This window comes from Carettochelys insculpta, chromosome 18 (genome assembly GCF_033958435.1).
Source record: "Carettochelys insculpta isolate YL-2023 chromosome 18, ASM3395843v1, whole genome shotgun sequence".
Lineage (NCBI taxonomy): Eukaryota > Metazoa > Chordata > Testudines > Carettochelyidae > Carettochelys > Carettochelys insculpta.
This window is the reverse complement of record NC_134154.1, coordinates 9,032,961-9,053,610: the sequence shown is the minus strand read 5'-3', so window position 1 is coordinate 9,053,610 and position 20,650 is coordinate 9,032,961. Positions and strand designations below refer to the sequence as shown.

At 51.3% G+C, this 20,650-nt stretch overlaps 1 protein-coding gene across 1 annotated transcript; it reads right to left on the bottom strand.

The window, feature by feature from the left end:
• Positions 1–421: 421 nt before the first annotated feature.
• Positions 422–15,401, bottom strand: SLC7A4 (solute carrier family 7 member 4). The gene is made up of 5 exons (XM_075012844.1): positions 15,276–15,401; positions 7,306–8,376; positions 5,899–6,575; positions 3,914–4,022; positions 422–2,285 (listed from the first exon to the last, which is right to left on the bottom strand). Exons 2-5 carry the CDS (start codon positions 8,285–8,287, stop codon positions 2,092–2,094), a joined length of 1,962 nt encoding a protein of 653 aa, XP_074868945.1. The 5' UTR covers positions 8,288–8,376; positions 15,276–15,401; the 3' UTR covers positions 422–2,091.
• Between the last annotated feature and the right edge of the window lie 5,249 nt (positions 15,402–20,650).

The window sequence follows — 20,650 nt, the reverse complement described above, 5'->3', positions numbered from 1 at the left end:
GGGGGGGGGGCGGGGCAGGAAATATGTAAACAGCTGCCCAGCCCTCAGACACTCAGGCTATGTCTACACGTGCCCCAAACTTCAAAATGGCCACGCAAATGGCCATTTTGAAGTTTACTAATGAAGCACTGAAATGCATATTCAGCACTTCATTAGCATGCGGGCAGCGGCCACACTTCGAAATTGACGCGGCTTGTCCAGATGGGGCTCCTTTTCGAAAGGACCCCGCCTGCTTCGAAGTCCCCTTACTCCCATGAGCTCATGGGAATAAGGGGACTTCGAAGTAGGCGGGGTCCTTTCGAAAAGGAGCCCCGTCTGGGCGAGCCGCGCGGCAGCAAGCCGCATCAATTTCAAAGTCCGGCTGCTGCCCGCATGCTAATGAAGCGCTGAATATGCATTTCAGCGCTTCATTAGTAAACTTCAACATGGCCATTTGCGTGGCCATTTCGAAGTTTGGGGCACGTGTAGACACGGCCTCACTGGGCACTGGCTAGAGGCAGCCCTGGGCTTAGCAGCCCATAGGAAAAACAGGAAAAGAAGCCTCCAAAGTGAATTTATCTGCAGCGCAAGGGCCTTGCCCTGACAGAAGGGGTCCCAAAAGGTGGTTTTGTGTATCTCAGGTTGCATGAAAGCTAGCCTAGAGCTGGCCCAGCCTAGGTACTACAGCCTATCACAGCACAGGGGAAGTGAGGGCCTGCCCCACCCCCCAAAGGCCACTGGTGCAGCCTGTAGGGCCACACAGGGTAAGCACAGGAGCCAATGTCCAAAGCAGCCCCCTTGTAGGTCATGGTACCCCGGGGTGGGTTGGGCTGAGAGCCAGCATAAGGATGGCTGCCATAAATTTGAAGTGGCAGCTGTAACACAGATGGGGCCCTAAGCCCCTGCACGCACTGAGTCAGGACACAACTCCATAGTCACACAGGGCTTGCATGGGTCCCCTCTCCCTTTCAGAGCATGCTGTCTGCAGGACAGGGACTAGGTGCCCTGGGCATCTGTCAGACAGCACGGCACACTGTGAAATAACCTGCCCCTGGGTGATGCGGGGGGACATGGAGCAAGCTGATGCTCAGGCAGCCCAGCTCCTTGGGTAAGTGAGCCTGGCCAGGAGGATGCACAGCCCAGTCAAAGTGATTGTCTAGAAACCTGTCACAGCTTACAACGGGGAGGAGAAATTCTGCTCCCTCTGCCTTTGGACAGGGGTTTACAAACACAGTGCTTCACTCCAGCTTCACCCTTGCCCTCCCCACTCCATCAAAAGGCCTAGGCCACCCCACAGCAATTTCTGTCCCTTTTAAACTAATGGAACCACATGCATGTGCCCTGCGAGGGAACCAGGGCCGGGAAGGCCAGCAGATACCTCACTGCCTGTGCCAAACCCTCCCAGAGAGCCCAGAGGGAAACTTCCCACTACTTTGCACATACAGAGCCTTGCACATTCCAGGTGCTTTATACACCATCTACTTGAGCCCACACCTACTCTGTGTAAGCATCACCCTCTGGTTCCTGATGGGGATGAGGTACTGGGGCAGGGACTCAGCTGACACCAGGAGCCTGTCAGAGCCAAGACAGAGGCCTGACGCCCAGTCCTGCACACCGCTGTAGGTCACCTCTAGCCAGTGTGCCAGAGACTCTTCAGCTTGCCCCATGGGCCCTGGGAAAGGAGAGTGGGAGCTGATGGGCCTGGCCATGCTGCCCCAATGCCCCTTCAGAATGGGCAGGACTCAGGCTAGTGGAACTGTGGGAAAGAAAGGTGACCCCCACCCCCACCTGCTCTGTTGCTACCAGGGTTGTGCTGGGTTTGGCAGAAGGATCTGGGGGTTAGATGTTATTAAGAGCTGGCCCTAGGGTGATAAAGCCAGATCCCTGCGTGTCAGGAGATGGGAAAAGGAGGCAGCTGCTCCCCTCCCCTGTGATTCTGCTGTGAATGCTGATGGGGAAGTATGTGCATCACAGCTCGGTCGCCCCTGAGCAAGCTCTGCTCTGAAGACCCAGCCCTGGCAGCTGTTTCTGCAGAGAAAAGGGGGGATGGTGGCACATCCTTTCTCGCTCAGAGAGGCTGCTGCTAGGTTGACACACACGAGCCTGTGGGCATCATCGCTTGGCTTCCTCAGTCCCCACATCCGGCAAGCCCCCCGAGGGCTGGGAGTTGGGCTGAACTGCCTGCAATGTCTCCTCCAGGCTGCTGCTAGGGAACACCACGTAACGGGCATTCGCGCTGCAGGACGTGGGCTCACGCAGGTTCTCTTTGCTGTGCCAGATGCCGTAACCAAAGTACACCAGGAGGCCTGTTGCAGCGGGGAGAGAGAGTTTGTGTTAGCAGCCGGGCAAAACTAAGGGAGCTTGGAGGAGAGGACCAGATCTGAGCAGTGTTTGCCACAACGAGGGTGGGAGGGAGAGACCCAGGCAGTGTGCAGCGGAGGGCCTGACAAAGAAAGAAAGGGAAAATCAAAACAAGTCCAAACCCCAATGCTGCCAGGGCCCGATCCATCGTCACCTTCCCACTCACCCAACAGGCATTCACCATGGCCCATTAGCTATGGTCCTTCCACCAGTTTCACACCACAGGGCCGCATCATTCTCCACAGGGCTGCCCCTTAGGTTTTATGGGGCCCTTCACAGCACTATTAAATGGGTGCCCCGATGGCTGAGGGCAGGCTGGGGTAAGGGATGGTGATTTCTTCGAAATGTGATTTTATAATCGTCAGCAACACACCAATGAAATATTTTTAAAGCAAATTTTAACTAAGGCCCTGTTGACTAACACAGTAAATTCAGAAACTGACAGCATATACTTGGGGTTGGCCAATGCCTGTTAAATGCCTTCTTTACCATTGGAATGGCTCTTTCACAGGTTCAGTGTGCCACTAATCATCCTTTCAAGTGAATTAGGTCTTCTCCAGAAGGAGACTCACAAGGTTGCAGCAGCCACAGAACAGGGCCAGGAAGTAGTGGGTGAATGCACATTAAGACCCAGGGGTGCCCCACATTTTTCGGCATCCTATGCAGCTCTGCATTTGGCATATGGGTAAGGACAGCCCTGACTTCCCACCTTTTATGATGGCTCTGATCATCCTGCCAGAGAGTGAAAATCAAACACCTACAGGCCACTAGCCTGACTTCCCCTCCCAGAGCAGCGTGGGACATCCACTGATTTTTTTTTTTTTAACCCAGGTCGATTTTAATTCATTCTTCCACCGACGGACAGAGAGATCCATTTTATCAACCACTTGGCCGCAGGGTGGGGCCAACAGACTTTCTGGGCCCTGGGGCAAGATGAGACCTGGCCTCAGTGGAAGGGGCGGGGCAGCCAGCCCTCAGAGCTGCCTGGAGCACCCAGCCCCACCCCAACCGTCAGGGCCACCTGGAACGTGCTGTACAGCCCTTGTGAATCGCCAGGCCCCAGGGTGACTCTCGGCCAACGGGCCTATTTGGCCAACAAGTCCCTAGCCAAGTGGAATTCCATTCCACTTCCGGTAATAAATAGCAGCAGATTCCTGATTCTCTGCTCTAACAGCCCATTGTTCCCTTAGCTCCGACACCCCGGGGCACCTGGTGCTGCTCTCTTCCCTTTGTTCCCCTCTGTTCTGGGCAAGGCGAGGTAGGCCAGGGGTTTGGCAATTGTCAGTTACACTTTTCTTCTGAGAGATCAGGTCTGCACTCCCATCCACATCACCTCATCAGCCTTTGCACAGTTGGCGAGAGCTGCCACCAGACACTGGGTAAGTTCTTCAGTTAATGTCCAGCTGCAGCAACTTCAGATGCAAGTCAACTACTCTGCTTTTCCCAAGTACTTCCTTGCCTGTGTCTGGATCCGTAGCCACTGCAGAAGGATCTGTTTGACCCAGCCCAGCATCACCATGGATCACACCTGCTCCTCAGGGGCGTTATCACTAAAGCCACCACCTGCCCTTACCTATGATCAGCCAGACGGAGAATCGAAGCCACGTCATGTAGCTCAGCTTCAGCATGAGATAGATGTTCAGGAGAATACTCAGTGCAGGTGTGAGGGGTACAAGTGGTATCTGCAGGGAAAGAAGCAATCCGTGATAAGGAGAGAGAACGCCCACAACAGCTACAACTAAGGCTGAGCTCACCCATGCAAAGGGCACTCAAGTGCGGTCAACCAACCCTGAGAAAAATTCTATGGCCTTCACTTTTTGACCTATAACCTTTCCCCTGTTTGCAATGAGTAAAAGGATATTATCAAGGGTATAGGATTGGCTTTGATGATTTGCTCATTAGGCTGAAAGAGGCATGGGGAACAGATAGGTGAACATAACTGAGTTACCAGGTTTGCTATTTAAGGGTTTGTTTCATTAGTCGAGACTAATAGAACTAGTTATGCTAAAGGCTGGATTTTATTTATGATGGTATAAACCTAAAGGAATAAAACTTTAGGTCATAATTTTACACTCTCATTCAGAGAAAGTAACCAGGAGACTTTAAGTCTATACTTAAAGGAAGATCAATGGTCTGGAAGTTGATCTTTCAGGGTTTGATTTAGAGCATCTAGTAGGGACATTCAGGGCATCTCCATTGACTCCAGTACTCCTTGCAGTCACAAGGAAAGTTAATGAGAGAGATTTTCCTGTTGACCTCCTGCTGTGGGGACGGCAGAGCAAGTTGGCCTAAGGTACGTCAACTCCAGATACACAACTCCAGCTGTAAGAATAGTGTATCTTATGTCAACTTTCTCCCCTAGCATAGAGCCTCCCAATGAAAGGGACCAGGCAAGATTCCATAAGCAGGGAGTTCAGGGATGGGGATTTGGCAGGTAGGCTACTAGGCACTGTGTAAGTTGTTAGACCTCATTGATGCATAGCCATTGTCAGGAAATCATTGAGAAAGGATTGATGCAAATGGTAACAGTTAAAAGAATTGTGATTAATGGCAGTTTTAATCACGCATTGTTTAATAATGGTATTCTATTAAATCCATTATAAGTATTTTTGATTTTTTCTACATTTTCAAATGCATTTAAATCACACCAGAGAATGTGAAGCGTACCGTGTTCACGTCATTATTTTTTAATATCTGAACTGTTAAAAAAAAGGAGAAAAGATAGTGCAGTTGACAAGTTGAAGCAGAAAGTGGTAAAAGAATGTTTACTTTATCTACCATGTAAATACCTTGCTACAGCTATGCCACGTGAATGCCTGTTCTCACTCTTAGGTGACATTTGAAATAGGATTCATGCAACGTTATCTCCGGCAAATGTAAACAAACTCACTTGGCTGAGCAATTGTCTGAACAAGAAGTAGAACTGAATGGACTTGAAGGTTCTACAGTTTGATATTGTTTCGTTTGAGTGCAACTTACAGATAGTTATTTTTTACATAACTGCGCTTTCATATTTGTGCCGCTTTCTGCTTCAACTTGTAGACTGTACTATGTTCCGTTTCTCTTTTTCTGCAGTGCAAATATTTGTAATCCAAAATAACAATTAGAAAGTGAGCACTGTGCGCTTCATATTGTGTTGTAATTTAAATCCATTTAGAAAATGTAAAAAACCTCCCCACATTTAAATTGGTTTTGCATTATTAACAGTGTGATTAAAACTCCTATAAATCATAATATTTGAATGGAGTTAGTTTGTTTTGAGTTAATCAATTGCATGAGCTGCTACTGACAGGCCTAGGTCATATTAATGATTATAGTTAATTAGGGACACTCAAAGTGCCGCCGTTAGAGATGAAGGTATCGTAAACAAAGAGGAGTTCTGTGTAAGCTCAGGAGCTGGTCTCTCTCACCAACAGAATTCAGTCCGATAAAAGAAAAGCCTGCACTTTAGCCACAAGCCCAGCTTTACTCTCTCCTGCCGACATTACTGTGCAGGGGCCACTCCAACCCACCCTCAGGCCACAGCCACCAATGAGAATGACAGGGTCAGATGCCTACCTGGAAAGTCCGGGTGTTCTGCTGTTGCTCATGGACCCCGATGAGAAGCAAGCTGAGCAGAAATCCCAGGCTGAAGAGCAGCAGCAGCAGCGAGTAGCTCCAGGTGGGCAGGTGGAGATGGGTGTTGCCAAAGACCAAGATGGAACACAGGCATATGGCAGACACCATCAAGGTCACCACGGCAACAGTAACCACCTCTCCAGGGTAGAAGTCTCTGAGGAACTCCAGGTAGGGCTCGAAAGCTGCTCTCAACTGCCCCGGCTCCCGGGGTGCTTTCTCTTTGTCTGTGCCCACCAGCTGCAGCTTGTCTGAGAAGGATTCATATTCCTTTAGCTCGCTGGGGCCAGCTGCCTCAGCAGGCCCAGGACCGGGCTGGCTCTCTGCAGGCTGAGGGGGAGCTCCTGACTTCTCCTGCTGAAAGCGCAGCACCACCACACTGGCTGCCACAAAGGTATAAGCCAGCAAAGTGCCAATGGACAGGAACTGCACCAGAGCCTCCAGGTCAAAGATGAGAGCCATGAGCGCCATGAGCACCCCGAACACCACAATGCCAATCACAGGCACCTGCGTACGGGGGTGCACTCTGGAGAACACCTGGAAGAAGAGCCCGTCCTCCGCCATGGCGTAAACAATTCTGGGGAGGGAGAAGAGGTTGCTCAGCAGAACCGTGTTCATCGCTGGAGAGGGAGGGGAGGAGACAGAAAGATAGAGGCCACAAGGGTCAGAGTTAGAGCTACCCACCCAGACCTGCCCACACCACCCTGGGGACTAGAGCTGGGTTAGAGGCAAGGCAGCGGTGCAGTTCCTGAGCTCACATGCGCCAGCCAGCAAAGGAGGGGCTCTCACTCACTCCATCTCACCCAAGAGTAGGCCACAGGCAGGTCCATCTGCTCACTCCTGTGGGGGCTGTCACTCCTCAGCAGGAGGGAGTAGGCCCATGGTCGAGCCAGGGCTTCAGAGGGAGGGCTCGGCCATAGGGAGAGATTACCTGGGAGTAGGAACTTCCTCCAGGACACCCTCCACATTTGGGACAGATCAACAAGCAGTGGCAGACAATGGGAGCGAACTGAAAGAGGAGGGAACCTGCAAGGCGGTGTGGGGGAGGGTTAGCTTTGTCTCCCTTGTGCAGACAGGTAGCAGGCAGCAGTTATAGTCCCCACTGTACAGCAGAGGAAATGGCCTGTCTCAGGTCACGCTACAACTCAGTGGCAATGTAGGGACAGCACTCAGGACCCCAAGCACTAACCAGTAGCCTTGAGACTATGACTTAGGCCCTGGAAACATGCAATGTGCATCCCGAGTTGTTACATCTTTCACACACCAGCCAGAGGATGCAGGGCTACCTACTAGCACAGGGACTGAGGCCCCACAAGTCTGGACGCGAGGTTTCAGCCCGTCCACACTTACCACAGATGGAACCAGCAGCTACTATAAACCCTGCCCATGAGTATCCCCTTCTGTAAAATGCATCTGCCAGGGCGGAGTCAGGATCCAGACTGTGCCAGGGCACCATCAGCGTCAGCACCACAGACACTAGGATATAGGCCCCTGTGGCCAGGCCCAAAGAGATGGCTATTGCTCTGGGAACCGCCTTCTGGGGGTTTCTGGCTTCTTCACTGGAGGCTGCTATGACATCGAAGCCGACAAAGGCATAGAAGCAGGTGGCTGTGCCTGCCATGATGCCGGACAGTCCATATGGCGCAAAGCCACCTTCCTGGGCGCTCCAGTTCTTGGGATCTGCAAGAGTGAACCCCATAATGAGAATAAAGAGGATCACACCCAAGCTGAGGCCCGAGAACACATGGTTAAGCCAGGAGGACACTTTGGCCCCAAAGGAGATGAATGCTGTGGCGATCAGCAGGACGCCTGCTGCCAGGAAGTCTGGGTAATGTGCCAGGAATGGCACCTGCCATGTGCCAATGTGGCTTTCAGTGAAATTTTTTATTTTATGATTAAATATGGAATCCAGATAGCCACTCCATGCCCTTGCTACTGCAGCTCCTCCGATCATGTACTCCAAGAGCACATTCCAGCCAATCAGGAAGGCCCAGATCTCACCCATGGAGACGTAGGTGAACATGTACGCAGAGCCCGTCTTAGGCACCCGAGCACCAAACTCGGCGTAACAGAGAGCTGCCAGCAGTGAGGCCAAGCCAGCAATGATGAAAGAGATTATGACTGCAGGGCCAGCTATCTCTTTGGCTACTGTGCCTGTAAGGACGTACAAGCCAGAGCCAACCATGCCTCCTATGCCAAGCAGCGTCAGGTCAACAGTGGAGAGGCATCTGTTGAAAGTTGTCTCCATCATGTCATCCTCCAGAGTTTTCACTCGGTTGAGTTTCTGGCAGAAGCGGGTTATGTCCGCAGAGCGAGGCAGCCAGCCCGCCATCTCAGGAAGACAGCCCTGCTCCCAGCAGGGATGGCTCAAGGACAGGGAGGTCAAATCAGCGTGTCCAGTAGAAGTTCCACATCAAAGACCTAGTGAGGAATTAAATAAAAAAAAGCATGAGGTAGTCCCTCTCCCCACCTACAGCCACGCTTCAACAAACTCAGGGCAGCAAGCACTAGCCTGGGTCTCAATTGTGGAACACCAGAATCACAGGAGCAAGAACACTTCTCTCTCAACGATCACCGGCAGGGAGCAAGTGAGAGGTGTGGGCTCAGAAAAGTTTCCAGCCGAGCCCCTACGCTCCCACACTCCTGAACCTGGAATTGATTCCACACGGGTATCCATGACCCGTTTTGGTTTCAAGGGTTGTCACAGCCGGGGGTGGTAGCAGGGATAAGCTCCCACTATCTCTAAAATGCTCCCATGGCGTGCGTCTCCAATAGCCTCTGACAACCGAAGTCCAGCTCCTGTTTACATGGGAGCAGATGATTTCTTTAAAATGGGTATTTTTGGCAGAGCTGGTAGCATATCCTCTATTTAAGGTTGACTGCCCTTTCAATGAGAAGACACTGTTTTCAGTTGCGTACAACTTTCCCATACATTAACAATCCGTACTGAAATTTCCAATGCTGGGTGTCTACCTTAGCCTGATTCTTCAGAAAATGTTATCAGAACCAGGTCAGCTATTTCTGAGAACAAGGGTAAGGGTGCGGGGGGAACCCATTGTTTTGCCAACATGAACAAAACCTCCCATAAATCATTTCACAGAGAAACTCCAGGTTTTGAGGCACGACCTAGCATTTGGCAGGAAAGTTACCCTATAGTTGGAGATGTACCTATTGCTGTCTCCTCGAAAATCTGCCCAAACTTGGTCATGTTCTAAGCCTCTGAGGATGTGTCAACCAAAATCTTCAGCACTCAGCACACTTTGGCAGCATCATTATCAAAGACTCCATCCGCACTGAGCATCCACCATTCCCTCCAGCCAGGGTCGCCACTGCCCAGTAAATTCCTGGACAGTCCACAAAAATGAGCTAAAATTGGACCTGTCCTTAAAATCATTTAGGAATCAGTAAAAAACAAACACACCCACCGAGCTTTGCAGTGGAGCTGGGGACTCCTTTCCATAAGCCCCGAGGCAAACTCTGCACCAAGAGGCAACTCAAGGGAGTCCACCTTTCGTGGGACAGAGTCTCCCTCCACCTCTGGATTTGAACTCTTCTTCAGCATCACTAGCGTCATCACAGCTGTGTCTTTTGGCAGGCATGTGTGCAGCTGGGTGACAGGAGGAGGGGTGGGCACAGCACGCCAGACACAGCAGCCTCTTGCAGGCTCCCTGTCGGTAAGTCAAGCCAACTTTCCTGCCAAATGCTAGGTCTTGCCTTGAAACCTGGAGTTTCTCAGTGAAATGATTGTGGGAGGTTTTGTTCATGCAGACAAAATAATGTGGGTTTTTTCCCCCCTCTTACTCTTGTTCTCAGGAATAACCGACCTGGTTCTGATAACACCTTCTAAAGAATCAGGCTGAGGTAGACACCCAGCACTGGAAATTTCAGTACAGACCGTTCATGTTTCACAAAGCTGCACACAACTGAAAACAATGTCTTCTCATTGAAAGTCACTTAAATATGAGACACGAACTGCCCACTCCTATGCTGGAAGGATTTTTGATGATCAAAAATCAACCTGGAAATGTTACTAAAGCAATAGGTGACTGTGTGGCTGCTGCAATGCGTGAATGCCAACTGGAAAAAAAAAAAAAAGGTTATTCGCCTTTCTAACTGTTGTTCTTTAAGATATGTTGCTCCTATCCATTCCAAAAGGTGTGTGTCTGCTGCGTGCACGGTGGTCAGAAGACTTCTCCATAGCAGTACCTGCCAGGTCAGCTGTGGAGCCCCCTGTGGTGACATCTCTCCAATAACGTGTACATACCCCCGGAGGACTGAGCCCCCATCAGTTCCTTCTTGCCAGAAGAGTCTGACAGAGGAGAGGCAAGCAGGTCTGGAATGGACAGAAGCAACACATCTCGAAGAAAAGTGGTTACTTACCTCTCGTAACTGTTGTTCTTTGAGAGCAGTAGTAGGGAAGGGGCTACAGACAGGTTCAGCAACGCCAGAAAACAATACAGTTGAGGCCACCCTGAGCCTATCAATATGACTGTTGCTTCAGCCTGCTGGACCTTGAGGAGAACCTTGTGTATCAACGGGAAGGGTGGAAACACGTACATCAGGTAGTCTGCCCACCACACTTGAAAAGTATCTGCCACCGAGCCCAGGCTCTGGTTCACGAATGAGCAGAATCTCAGACACTTGCAGGTGGTTTGTGCGGCAAACAGGTCTAAGTGGGGAAGATCTCAATTTCAGAAAATGGGTTTTGTTTGTTTTGGCTTTACCATCGGTGACCAGAAGCATACAGAGTATTCCAGATGAGTGCCTTGTAGAATGGCATTAATACTTCCACATGCCACACCCCACATGCTACAACCTACCATCACATTTGCTTTTTCACAGCCACATCACCCTGACAGGTCATAGTCATCCTGTGGCTGATCCATAATAGACAGGTCTTTTTTCTTCATTGTCACTTCCAACTGCCTCACACTGCCTTGTGGGTTATCCTGGAACGGAGCAAGGCTAAGGGAGTAAACCCTGACAGAAAATCCAGAGGGGAGTCCTAAGGAGGTTCTGTGCCAACTTCTGGCATTGTCCCGGCAACTTCTGCAGCTGAGCTGGTACCAGACGTAGAGGTTATCCTCTCCTTTGGACTATATTAGTAAAGCCAAGAGGGGGACACTGGTGTCTGGTTAGCCCAGGGTCCCAAAAAATTGCCCAGGCTCGCACCTGGAGAGGTACTCCAGCATCGCTTAACAGCGTTGAACCAACACGGGAGGTAACAAATACCGGTTATAACCTCTTGCTCGATTGGCGTAAAGAACGAGTGCCAGGGGTTGATGCAACAGATGCAGCAAGGACTCTCTCTCTCCTGTGGGCCTTCACAGTCACAGTCAACGCTGCAAATGATGATTCCAAATGGAACTATGAAGGGCGCGATCCATAGTCTACGTAGACTGAAGGATGCTACTACTACTACTACTAGTACTACCTACATTTCCAACTGATGAACTTCCTTCACACAGCAGAACTTTTTCTTATTAGTCCCCAGCTGCATGACCTTGAACTTCATACTACTGAATTTCATCCCAGTTCTTTTACCCTTGTCCTCTACATCATTCAGTTCTTCATGTTCACTATTCTGATCCCTGTCTCCCCTCACGGTGCCTCCCAACTCCGTCATAGCACAGATGCCTACTTTTTGTGCCACGGTCATTAATAAAAATACTAAAGATTGAGCCCAAGATTGATCCTGGAGTAGTTCCCACCAGCCCCATCATTCACTTTTTAACACAACGCATTGTCTTCCCCATCTCCTTTAGCGAGTTCATCACCCACCTTAAAATCCTGCACTACAAATGCCCCTCTTCTCTTGATTCACTGATAACATGGCACCATATCAGATGCTTCACTGGTATTAGATCTTGCACACTGAATAGTAACAGAGAGGTAACTGTGTTAGTCTGTACCCCAACAAAACAAAGCAGCAGAAACGTAACAGTTTAAAGACTAACACGAAAGCTCATCACCGAATAAATCATTTTGTTAATCTTCAAAGTGCTACATTTCTGCTGCTTTGTTTTGTTGATATTAGATCTATTGTACTTCCCTCACCTAATGTATCAGTTCTCTATGAAAGACGCCTTGGGGTTAGCTTGGCATTTTCTTCCTTTGGTAAATCTATGTTGCATTACATATCTTTCCATTTACTTCCATGTATTAATTATTTAGTCCTTTACAGTTTGTTTTAAAGCCTACATATGACGGAGGTCAGAATAAGGCTTTGCCTATTGTGTAAAGTGATAGCCTGGCTACTGCACGAGTGCTGGGAGAAAGCTCCCCCAGGGCTCTCTGTAACCCATATCCAAAAGGGGATAGTAACAGCACTGGGAGCCTGTTTACACTGGCCCTTTACAGCGCTGTTATCTTGCTGCACTTGGAGGATGTTTTTCACACCCCCTGAACCAGAAGTTGCAGTGCACTAACATGGCGGTGTAGATTTAGCCCAGAGGCGGCCAACCCAGGGCTCTCCAGCCACACATGGCTCTTTGCTCAATGTAATGGGGATCCCGCTTGGAGCCACATGCCTGGACTGCTCACCGCCACGCTCTGCACACATGCTCCAGTGCCTGGAGGGTGAAGTGCATGACTGCGGCTCCAGTGAGACCCAGGCAATGGGTTAGAGCAGGGATATTGGGGGCGCCCGGCTCTGAAGGAGAGAGAGGGCATTGGGTTAGAGAAGGGAGGCTGGGGGTGCCTGGTTCTGGGGGAAGGTTAGGTGCACTGGGTTAGAGTGGTGGGTAGGGAGTGCCTGGCTCGGGGTAGGGTGGGGGACTGAGCCACATATGATATATTTATTTTTATTGAATCCGTCGATAAATAGAAGGCGGCTCTTTGCACGCTATTCACAGCTATTTTGGCTCTTACTTTCTAACTGGTTGGCCACCCCTGATTTAGCCTAAGGATAAATCTACACAGCAACCCTAGACACCTGCAGCTGGTCCATGCCAGCCGGCTTAGTCTTGCGAGGTGAGAGGATCCCAGAACTTGGGGCTCCAGCCCACACCCAGAAGTCTACGCAGAAATGAAACAGCCGTGTAGTCTGAGCCCCATCAGCCCAAGTCGGCTGGGTTTTGCTTGTATGTTTTGTTTTGTCTGGCTATGTAGACACATCCAAACAGGTTTATCATGGTCCAGACCACTTCTTTCTCCCCCTCTTAAATGCACTCGACTAATGATTCTCCAGAGATTTGCCAGAGACTACCCTGACGTGATAGCACTAACGGATTTAAATTTCATTCTGGGATGGAAATTACTGCCCTGCCCTCCACAATGAGACCACATGAAGTGTTGCTGCCACCACAGATGTGGCTGAGAACTGGCAGGCAGGGGAGCAGGACACAGGTGGCTGGGTGCTGCCCTTGTGGCTTTGTGAGTCTAGACAGGTCTTTGGGCCACAGTTTGTTAGAACTGTAAACTTGACCATTCCAGGGGCTGTCCTAATTTATGGCTACTGCCAATGGAGCCAGCCAGTGGACCAGGACAGCCCGAATGCAACAATTCCCCTTTCTTCTTCCACCAAGCCCATAACAAGACGACAATAAGCAGCCCTACCCCCAACCCCTTTTACCACCCATGGAACCAGAGCCCGAGCTAGTGTGGCAAAGAGCCCTAGTGTATCAATCTTCTGGGCATGCTGCAAAGACTACTTTTTCCTGACATTCGGGATTGCAGCTCACAAAGATCTTGGGTTGCTCCCAGTTGCTGGACTACTCATGCCAGTTACTAGTCAAGGGTGGCTATTGGCCCACTTTTACCACACATTTCCAGTGTGTCAGATCTGTCTGGGCTCCTCATCCTGAGGGACCAGACAACCCAAAGCAAGTAAAAGTGACTGGGCGGCAAACACAGGTTGTTGGACCTGCTACAGCCTTAGCTAACAGGGCCACGTCTTTCAGTTCAGACAGACACAGGGCCCGCATTGAGAAATGGGCACTTTCAGTAACCACCCTGTCAACCACCCACCCAGGGAACTGTATAACTTCTTCCCAGCCTTCAACCACAACCTCAGCCTCTGCTTCCATTTAGGGCCAGGCAGTCCCACTCTCCTATCAGGTTCCCAGCTCCCTGAAGTCTCCCTAGCCGCCCAGAACCACCCTTCCTGTCCCCACATTGTGTCCCCCATAGGGGTTTCCCTTCCCACACTACCCGAAGCTCCACTAATCCCAACAGACCTGCAGGCTCACCCAGCCTAAGTTTCCCATCTCCCAGCTCACAGAGCCACTCTGACTCCACCCAGAGACCCTGTACCTGATTGACCCCCACCCTCCAGACCATTGATCCCAGCTGCCCCCAGCTTCCTGGATGCTTTAACCCTATATCAACTTGTTCAACCCTGCTAGCTCACCCAGCCTCTCCCCACTCCAGCTGCCACAGACCGCACCCATCGGGTCCTTAATTCCAGCCTCCTGGAGACTTGGCTTCAGCAGCTCCTTCCCCTCCATTACAACCTGCCCCGCTCTCTCCAGGAACAACCCCCTCCCAGCTGCTTTCATCTGCCCCAAATCACCCCATCCCAGCCTGGAGCCCCCCATTATTCTGCCCTGGCTGGCTGCAGCAGCCTCTCAGAATTCTCAGGGGAGGGCGAATGGGGACTTTCTCCCCCCAGCCCTGCCTTTTAGAGGTGGCACGTGATCAGAGGGGCAGCCGCGTTAGCCTGCACCCACAAAAACAAAGAGAAGTCCTGGGGCACCTTAGAGACTGAGAGATTTTTTTGGAGCATGGGGTCTTTGCCCACGACAGCTCACGCTCCCAAAAAAATCTGTTAGTCTCCAAGGTGCCCCAGGGCTTCTCGCTGCTTTTTCGAGCTGGCCAGCTCCCTCGGCCCGAAGGCTGCTCCACCAGCGCCAAACCCTCTGGGGGCTCCCCTTTCCAGGGGAAGGCTGACTCCCTCTCCCAGCGCCAGGGCAGAGCCCCGCCAGCAGGCCCCAACCCCTCCACCTCCCGCGCCCAGCAGGGGCCAGGCAGGCAGAGGAGCTGGGCAGCGCCTTTGTGCCCAGACCCGGCTAGGGTGGGAACACGTTGCGCCCCGGGCTGGGGGAGGTCGCAGCCCGCTGCCACCCGTGCGGATCGTGGGGCAGCAGGACCCCCCGAGGGGAGAGGGGGCAGAGGGCAGAGCCTGCAACCCCAGTGCGCGGGGCTGCAAGAGGGAAGGTCCGCAGTGGGGCTGGCGGGGGGCCAGCGGTGGGGCCGGCAGGGGGCACCTCCTCCCCCCGCTCGTCGCGTCGCGGAGCCCCCACCTGGCACCCCTCCCGGGGCGCCGGGCCAGGCCCGCCCCGCCCCGCGCTGCACAGGGGCCCGCGCCGGGCTCCGCTTACCTGCCCCGGAGCCAGGCCGCAGACGGGATCGGGCGCGGCTCGCTCCCCCCTGGCGGAGCCGGGCTGCGAAGCGCCGCTCCCTGGCGCAGGGGCGGCCGTGCCCATCACCGGCGGAGGAGAGGGGAGGGGTGGTGCCGTCACTCGCCGCCTCCCCCGGAGCAACCAGCTGGTCCCAGCCTTGTTTACCTTCGCCCCGCCCCGCCGGCAGGGCCCGGACCAGGCCGTGCCTGGGCATCGCGCAGCGCCACCGTCTGGCGCGGGCCCGGGGCTGCCCCGCGCGCCCATCCCCCTGGCCTTCGGGCCTCCCAGGCAGGGTTCTGTTCCGGGCTGCCCGGGAGGGCTCACAAGGGGGAGGCCGAGGCCCGGGGGGAAAGGTCCCCTGGGACCCCTCCTGCTTTGGAGCCCTTGGCAAGGGGCAGGAGCGGGGTTGCCCAAAGGAGGCCTGGGGAAGATCAGAGCCAAAGGCAGAAGGGGGTTCCTGGGGCCAGGCTCCCTCCCCTTCCCTAGGAGACTCAACCTGGCTCCTCCTGGTGCATCATGAGCTACTCATCCCTGTCCTCTGGCTTGCACCCTGGTTCCCACCCTTAACAGCCAGGGGTGACCCCTTATTCCCATCGGCACAGCCCACACCCTTGTGAGTCAGTACCAAAGCCAGTAAAAATGGATCATTGGCAACAGAGATGGGCCTGGAGGAGGGAGAGGTGGCTGTTTCCCGAGTCTGCAGGAAACTGGACCTTAACAGGGGAGGGACCACAGGGAGGCCGACGTTACCTGCTGTAGATGGAATAAACTTGTCAATGCCTCCCACTCCTCAAATTGCTTTTTGTGTCTTAACCTGTACCAAATGCGGATTATTTGGAGGCTGTATTTGCAATAGCATCTAAATCCCCCTGCCGAGGCATCTGAAAATCCCAACTGCTGGATAACCTAGGAGTTTTTGAAAAAATTACTCATTTTTTTCCAACAAAAGCCAGACACATGGTAAATCCTTTCAGAAGCATAAAAACTTAGTGTAACTTTGGTCCCTAGAAATACGAAGGCACAGAAAGGCAAATATCCACCAAGTATATCTTTCTACTCTGGGCCAGGACACGTACCAGCCCTGGAAAGTATCGGTCACTGGGTTATAAGCCTACCCACAGCAACGTCCCTCGCACATGGGGAATTCCTTTACTTTGGAGACATTCCATGCTGTGGTTGAGAGCTGTCCACATGCTTCCCTCAAGAGGACAGAGGCTTACCTCTGTTTAGTAATCCAGAAACTGACTTCCTTGCTGGGGGCTCCAGTCACACACCAAAGGGCAGGCCTAACGAAGGGAGAGGCAAAGGGGGCAGGTGACCTCGGGCCCCGCCTTTCAAAGTGGCCCAGAGCTCCAGCCACCACTGGTGCTGAGGGAGCAGCAGTGTCAGCCAGAGCTCTGAGCACCTTTGAAATGCCACAGCTGAGCTGCTCCACGCAGATGTGGGGGGTCCAAGTGGCACTAAGGGCTTATTGCCCTTGGCCCCTTTCTGGGCATGGAGTGCCCCCCCTCCCACTTTGCCTCAGGACCTGCTGCCAGTGGGCACCACCCTGTAGCTCCAGGGCTCTAGTTACATGCCAATGCAGCACCTCCCCCAACTCAGCACCAGAGGAAATTTTTCCTTCCTTTAACTCATAGGACTGGAAAAAACCCAGAGAGGGACTCAAGTCCAGTTCTCTGCACTCAGGGCAGAGCCAAGCACATGACAAGTTTGTTTAGCCTGCTCTTAAAAATCTTCAAGGATGGACATTTCACAACCTCCTTAGGCAATTTACTCTCGCACTTAACCACCCTGATAGGAAATGCCCAACCTAAACCTCCCTTGCTGCAATTTAAGCCCATTGCTTCTTGTCCCCTCCTCAGAGGTTAAGAAGAACAATTTTTCTCACTCCTCCTTGTAACCTTTTAGGTACTTGAAAGCTGTTATTTCTCCCCAGTCTTTTCTTTTCCAGACTAAACAAGCCCCCTGATTTCAAACTTCTCGTGTAGTCAGCGTTCCCTATAAGATGAGTGCTTGGGTAGTAACCCAGGAAAGCAGGTGCTGCGTACCTGATTAGCAGAGCACCCACAGCCGCCAGCACAGGTCATGTTTTCTAGATTTTTATTTTTATTGCTCTTCTCTGGACCTTTTCCAATTTGGCCACATTTTTCCTGAAAGGTGGGGCCCAGAACTGGACACAGTTCTCCAGCTGAGGCATAATCAGTGCACAGTAGAATGAAAGAATGACTTCTTGAGTCTTGCTGACAACACTCCTGTTAATATATCACAGAATGATGGGGGGTTTTTTTGTAACAGTATCACAGTGCCTAAGATATTTATTATTGAAATGGAGTTTACACTTGCAAGAGAAAAGTTGCTTCCAATTTCATTCAGAAAGAAACATTTTGGAACGTGCTGCTAGTATTTTACTCTTCCTATCAGCAATTACTGTCAGTAAAGGTTTTGTGCAGAGCTTCAGACACTGGCTGATGGACCAATGGGACCCAAAGAAAGCAAGTTTCAAGCCATGGTAAACTGTGCTGGTGCAAGCCTCATGATCAGTAGAAATGGCTCCCTTCCTTAGAGCCTTGCTTCAAAAAGGCATGTGAGGGTGGCAGGGAAGGGGAGAGAGACTTTCATTACAAGAGGGGGGTGGTTTGGATTCATTTAACCTGGCCCATCTAGACAAACAGGGCAGAGAATGGAATAGTAGAAGATTAATTGATGGGAAATTTGAGAACAAAACAAAGTTTAAGACATCTTTGCTTGATGTCCCAAACCATTCTTCATCTATGAAGGAAAGGTTCCTCCGTTAAATAATCCTGTGTAGAGAAGTGGAAGCTCTGATTAAAAAATGCATATTGCAAATGGAAAACAGGAGACTTTGACAGATTATGAATGAGCCATTATAAAATGCACATGGAAGCTGATCAGTGGAAAAAAAGTGTTTGTCCCTCAGGTTAAAGATAAGGAGGAATTTTAAGAATATATCAGTAAGAAAAGATATCCTAGCAACAGATATTACAACAGATAAAATATATCCTAGGAAAGATATCCATTCCTACATAGGGATGGCAAAACTGTCAAAAAGGATGAAGAAAAGATTGAAGCTGTCACTACAGTTTTCTGTTTGTATTTCAAAGGAAGCTGGATGACATCCCATTTACAGGGACATGCAATAGTTCCTACTCCAACTGGTGCAATCACCATCACTGAACCTAACCACATTAATTACAGAATCATGGGCACATTCTCCTGTTCCTCAACTGAAGTCATATATGCCATCACATGCCAGCAATGCCCAAACACTTTGTATGTAGGACAGACTGCAAACACTCTTTGCCAAAGAATGAATGGACATAGAGCAGATGTAAAAAAATCTCCAAATACACAAACTTGTCAGCCAGCACTTTAATGGAGTGGGCCATTCTGTTAAAGACCTGAGCGTTTGTGAACTGGAGAAAAGAGACTTTAACAACCGTGTACAGAGAGAATGTTTGAAACTAACATTCATATTCAAATTTGGCATCTTAACATGTGATTTGAACAGGGACAGCAACTATCTGACCCATTATAAGGACTGTTTCACATAATTTGATGTTTGACCTAACACTTACTTCCCCACCCCCCCAACACCTCTGCTCTTCTATCTGATTTGCCAACCTCGACAACAATATTTGGACCTCAGTTGTTTATTGAGTCTGTTCTGGTAAAGCTATAGATCTGAAGAAGTAGGTCTGTCCCAAGAAAGCTCATCACCTAATAAATTGTTTTGTTAGTCTTTAAGGTGTGTAGTGAGTCAGTAAGGCCTCCCGCAGACTCAGAGGCAGACGAGGCTGCGCAGAGGCCCTGGTGGGCGGGCCCGGAGCTAGGATACCAGAGGCCCGCCCCTCAGAGGGCGGAGCCCAGGGCTAGAAGAGCCCAGGGCGGGGCTCAGGGCTCATTAAAGGCTGGGCCTCCGGGCAGGGAGGACGGGCCTCCGGACAGGGAGGACATGCCTGCCTGAGCTCCCTGGCGCCAAGGGGAGAGGGCCTGTCGTCGCCCGGCCAGGCCGGAGGAGCAAGCCCCCAGCGGCTCCGAACAACCCTGAATCCAGATGCCCCAGGGGGACTACCCGGACTTCCCAGACGTGCCAGGGCCCTCACGCTGGCGGAGACCCCCCGCCTGGGAAGAAGCCCCAGGAGCGGCCTGCCCCAGAGTCCCAGCGGACCGCTGCAGCCCTCAGGCCCAGGATCGCCGCAGGTCCCCCGTGCTACCGCTGCCCGATTACCCCAATGACATTGAGATGGGCGACTGGCCGGAGCCCCCGAAGGTGGATGACCTGGAGGAGACCGACCTAAGGGACCCCCTGACCAGATGGACTGGGACCTTCCGCCAGTGGAGATAGAGGTGGGAAGTGGCCTGGGGAACGACGCTCCCAAACCCATGGCAGTGTGTTGCGGCCTGGATCCCCACTGCCGTGGTCGTGTGTGAGCGACCCCCAGGGCCCTGGGCCGGGTCGCAGTGGAGTGGGAGGGCCTGCAACCCCCTACCCACTCCTTGACAGGGCCAGCCTGCGCTGGGCCTGTGCTTAAACCCTTGTGCTGGTGCCCCGCCCCAAACTGAGGGCCGGGCCTGGGCTAACCCCTTGTGAACTCCTGCCCCGCCCTGGACTGAGGGCTGGGCTGGGATTGCACTGCTATTGTGAACTGCTGCCCCGCCCTGGACTGAGGGGCTGGGGCCTGTATTGTATTGCACTGGGAACTGCTGACCGCCCCAACTGAGTGCGGGCCGGTGTTGTAACCCCTCTTTGGTTGCCGACCGCCCTAGGCCAAGGGCCGGGCGGTCTAGGACTTCCTACAAGGTGTTACATGACCGCTTTTTTGTTTTGGTGCAATTACGGTACTACTACAAATGCAAATACTATAACTAAATATTTTTAAATAATACCAGATAGTTTACATCCAAGAGTTTAAAAAGAATTGGTGAAGGAGCTCTCTTAAACACTGATGTTAACAAATTTTAGATTTATTAAAAAAATTGTTTAAAAAATTAAAGTTCCAGAGGAAAAAGCTAATATGCCAACGTTTAAAAGGATAAAGCAAAGCTTTAGGCTGGTTAGTCTCACACTTGTTAAACAAACATTTTATCATTTATTGATGAGATCAAAAGTTTGGTTGATAAAGACTGTAGATCTAATAGACTTAGGATCGGCTACCTGCACCCTCCCCAGAAATCTACTTTATTAAGAAAAAACAAAAAAGAGAAACTGTGTTTTGGCCGATTTTGATTTTCTGTTGATAAAAAAACCCCATATATTTCTAAAATAGAAAAAAAAATTGTTTCTTCAAAAATGTAATTGTTTGTCAACAAAAAAAGTTTGAATGTATAATTTA

Excerpts from the sequence above, each read along its gene's own strand:
- SLC7A4 (XM_075012844.1), bottom strand. The coding sequence starts at position 8,287 with ATGGCGGGCTGGCTGCCTCGCTCTGCGGACATAACCCGCTTCTGCCAG. Across the intron at positions 6,576-7,305 it reads AGCTGCTGGTTCCATCTGTG|CGATGAACACGGTTCTGCTG; the intron begins GTAAGTGTGGAC and ends CTCCCTCTCCAG. Across the intron at positions 4,023-5,898 it reads AGAACACCCGGACTTTCCAG|ATACCACTTGTACCCCTCAC; the intron begins GTAGGCATCTGA and ends CTTTCCCTGCAG.